Source organism: Frankliniella occidentalis, unplaced genomic scaffold (assembly GCF_000697945.3).
Source record: "Frankliniella occidentalis isolate FOCC.00 unplaced genomic scaffold, Focc_3.1 Scaffold21, whole genome shotgun sequence".
NCBI lineage: Eukaryota > Metazoa > Arthropoda > Insecta > Thysanoptera > Thripidae > Frankliniella > Frankliniella occidentalis.
The window spans coordinates 998,711-1,002,008 of NW_026267151.1; the positions used below are offsets into that span (position 1 = coordinate 998,711).

A 3,298-nucleotide genomic window follows, 5' to 3' on the forward strand; every position below is an offset into this window, starting at 1 on the left:
CTGCACTTAGGCCTAATCTCTAACATGCTGAAAGGCCCTGGACGCACCTAGTGAGGCACCTAGACAAACACGAAGAGAGGCAACTCGCCTACTACCCGGCGCCCCCAAAGCCACAACTCTCGCCCGGCATTCCCCACTCCAGCCACACCTTCCTTTTGTGTGTAGCTGGACAGTCGTAGCTACAAACGTCACGGCCCCATCGACCACATGCAGCTTCATTCGAGCCGACTGTTGACAAAAAGACAAAAGGTGCCGCATGCCTGAGTCAGTGATTGTTAGTGGGGGCTGTGAAGGCGCACCAGCAGGCCCATTATTGCCCAAACTCTTGTGGCTCGTGTCCGCGTGTCTTTAGTGATCTTTGGGCTCCACTGACCTACCACCCAAGCGTCCTAGTTGAAGGCAAGAAGTCAACATGGAGAGTCCTGTGTCAGAGATGCCTGACATGAAGGCGTGTGAAGGGTTCTTAGAGGTAAGCACTGCGTCTATTTCTCAAAACAGGAGAACAGAAGTTATAGGACGAGGTGGCAAAGAAGAGAAGCCCCCCTCCCCCCTCCAAGTCCTACATTTCGGTCAATTTTATGCGGCCCTTAGGTTTAGCTACGTTTCTTTTCAAATTTGACGTAGATAAGGACCATTTCACGTAGATTTTTGCAGCTTTCCCAGGGTGGCTTTTGGCCTTCATCACCAGCGATTATCCATTCTAGGGGAGCTTTTATACCCAGTCCAAAATTCGGTGACCGGAATGAGCATTGCTCGCCCCCCCCCCTAACTTTTGATTTGAGTGTGTTTTTTGTGGTCTTCCACCCGAGAAGCGCTACTGCAATAAATGCACTTCAATGAGCACCTTACCCCATTCGGTGGCGAGGTGGCAGCGCGTAGTGGGAACCATAACATGCAAATTTTCTCGTGCGTTTCGGTTAAAATGAGTAGTCCTATCGTCTTCGGTGTGAAAAATTAACTCCCTACCATACAAGTTTTATCAAAAATAACACCAAACTAAGGGCGTTTGAGATATTTCAGCGACTAGAGGCTTCTGCTTTGTTATGGTTCCGCCGAATGGGGTAAGGTGCTCATGAAATGCACATGATAGGTGACGCATTGGTGACGCATTAAATGCCCGTATAGTGCACTAAATGTGCATTAAATGCGTATCAAATGCTGTAATGTGCTTTACAAGCGTCACCAATTTGTCACCTTTTATGTGCATTTCAATGTGCATTGAAGTGCGTTTAATGCGGTTGGCGCCACTAGGGCATATGAGATCACGTGGAACGAACTCCCTTGTATTTTGTTGTCTTTTTTCAATGTATAAATAAATGTTTCTAGGCTGAGATTGATCGACTGACCAGGGCCATCTACGATCTGGAATTGAAGAAGGCTATGTACGAGCGAATCAGGGAGCTGAGTCGTGCCAGTACTTGTACAACACCAGGTAAGAAGAATGGAAGATGTGTGGGAGAGGTGGTGTTGAAGAGAGGGGGGGGGGGTCGGTGGAGCTCAGGGCAGGGCCGCGGCCGCCTTTGAATTTGCCGCCAACGGTCCGCTTACCGTATAGTGCTGACATCTAGTGCCTCCAGCGTGCAACTGTCTCCTGCTGTGCCCGCGAAATGCATCAAAACAAAACATAACCAACTTAACCTAGCAAATGTCTAGGTAGAACCTTCCTAAATCACAAAACAACTGTTTTACAGAAATGTCGGACTCGGATTCATCTGATGATGAACTTCTGATGCCCAATGGCTTTGTTGGTAAGCATGTGCTATTTGTAACTCATTTAAATAAATCTGTAATATGTCACACCAATGTTACTGTTTGAAATAATAACATCAAGTTACCTGATAATTTTGGTGTCTTACAGATGTAGGAGCTGATCTTGTCGACGTTGATTTCAAAGAAGCCGAGGCTTCTCCTCCTCGCAAAAAAAGTCGGAAAAATAAGAAGAAAACCCCGACAGATGAGTCATTAAGTGAAATCAGTGCTCCAGCACCTTTACCTGTGCCTGATCCAATTTTTGTTGTGGATGATGATTCTAATGATGTGATTAAGTATGTACTCGTTGAATTAACATGTATCTCAAATGGAGACTTCTAAATGTATTACTGTAAAATTTATATTTTGTAGCTTCTCAGCTGGTGGATGGAAGAGTAGACAAAACAGAAGAAACGCAAAGAGTACATTCTGTGAAACTGTACCCAGAAAGTCCCGTAGAATTGCGAGTAGGGATTCCTCATTCTCTGCAGATTTGGATGAGTCTGATATCCATGTTGTTGAGGACAGCCCAAAAGACATTTTTGATGATTCATTAATTAATCATTCAAGTTTCTCTTTTGATCAGGTTTGTTTTTTGGTCCACAGATATCTCTCATTTCTTTATCATGTAAATGTTGCTAATACTAATTTTTTCTTGTATCAAGGATGTCGAGGATGTGCCGCCAGAACCTGTCGAAGATCCAAATGCAGAAGTTAGAATTCGAGTTATATGGAAAGGGTCCTCTACTCAACATTTTACCCTAAGAAAAGTGAGTTATTAATAAATATCTTATTGTCAACTTAAAATATTTAACTAACCTTTTTATTATTGTTTTAATGCAGTTTCAAAAGATTAAAGAGATATTTACTCATTATGCTCAAATGGAAGGGGTTGAGGAAGGAAGAATACTATTCTCACTCAGAGACAAAACTGTGTCTCCAAATGACACTCCTCAATCACTTAACATTGGGGTTTCATCTCTTGGTAAACAATACTGTAACATTTGCCACATTTTTGTTGTGTGTTTTATCCTGCATATATGATAATTTTTTTTCTGTTTGTTAGAGGGTGGTGTTATAGATGCTGTAAATGTTGCCACGCGTTCCACAAATAATGCAGATGAGCAAGCAGAAGAGGATCCTAATGCTTTAAAGCTTTCTATTCAGCGTAAAGGAATTAAAGAGAAGCACACCGTTTTCACATATCCACATGAAAAGATATCTGTGCTGATGTCTAAGTTGTCGGAACAACTCAATATTCCGTATAGTTCCATAAAACTTATGTTTGATGGTGAACAACTTTCGCCTGATAGCACCCCTGAAGATAATGAAATTGAAGGAGATGAGTGCATTGATCTTGTTGTTACTCAGTAATATCTGTGCTGTACATCAACTATTATAAACCAGCAAAATTGTCAGTTTCTTGTTTTATATTCCATTCTTTAACAGATATCGTATTTTAATTTTAAAAGTAAACCCTCACAAAAAACATACTGTGTAAGTTAAATAGGAAATTGTGCGACTAGCAATTAATTACATAGAACGCAAT

At 41.9% G+C, this 3,298-nt stretch overlaps 2 protein-coding genes across 2 annotated transcripts in view; one reads left to right on the plus strand and one right to left on the minus strand.

The window, feature by feature from the left end:
* The first annotated feature begins 1,586 nt into the window (after positions 1-1,586).
* Positions 1,587-3,298, plus strand: LOC113204513 (uncharacterized). The gene is made up of 6 exons (XM_026419710.2): positions 1,587-1,748; positions 1,859-2,045; positions 2,122-2,335; positions 2,415-2,519; positions 2,593-2,734; positions 2,816-3,298. Exons 1-6 carry the CDS (start codon positions 1,694-1,696, stop codon positions 3,121-3,123), a joined length of 1,011 nt encoding a protein of 336 aa, XP_026275495.2. The 5' UTR covers positions 1,587-1,693; the 3' UTR covers positions 3,124-3,298.
* The window catches only part of LOC113204512 (lipoyltransferase 1, mitochondrial), a gene marked incomplete in the record, with an annotated part of 4,071 nt that continues 3,934 nt past the window's right edge, over positions 3,162-3,298 (minus strand). Inside the window, 1 exon segment of the mRNA XM_026419706.2 lies at positions 3,162-3,298.

Excerpts from the sequence above, each read along its gene's own strand:
- LOC113204513 (XM_026419710.2), top strand. The coding sequence starts at position 1,694 with ATGTCGGACTCGGATTCATCTGATGATGAACTTCTGATGCCCAATGGC. Across the intron at positions 2,520-2,592 it reads AACATTTTACCCTAAGAAAA|TTTCAAAAGATTAAAGAGAT; the intron begins GTGAGTTATTAA and ends GTTTTAATGCAG. Across the intron at positions 2,735-2,815 it reads CATTGGGGTTTCATCTCTTG|AGGGTGGTGTTATAGATGCT; the intron begins GTAAACAATACT and ends TCTGTTTGTTAG.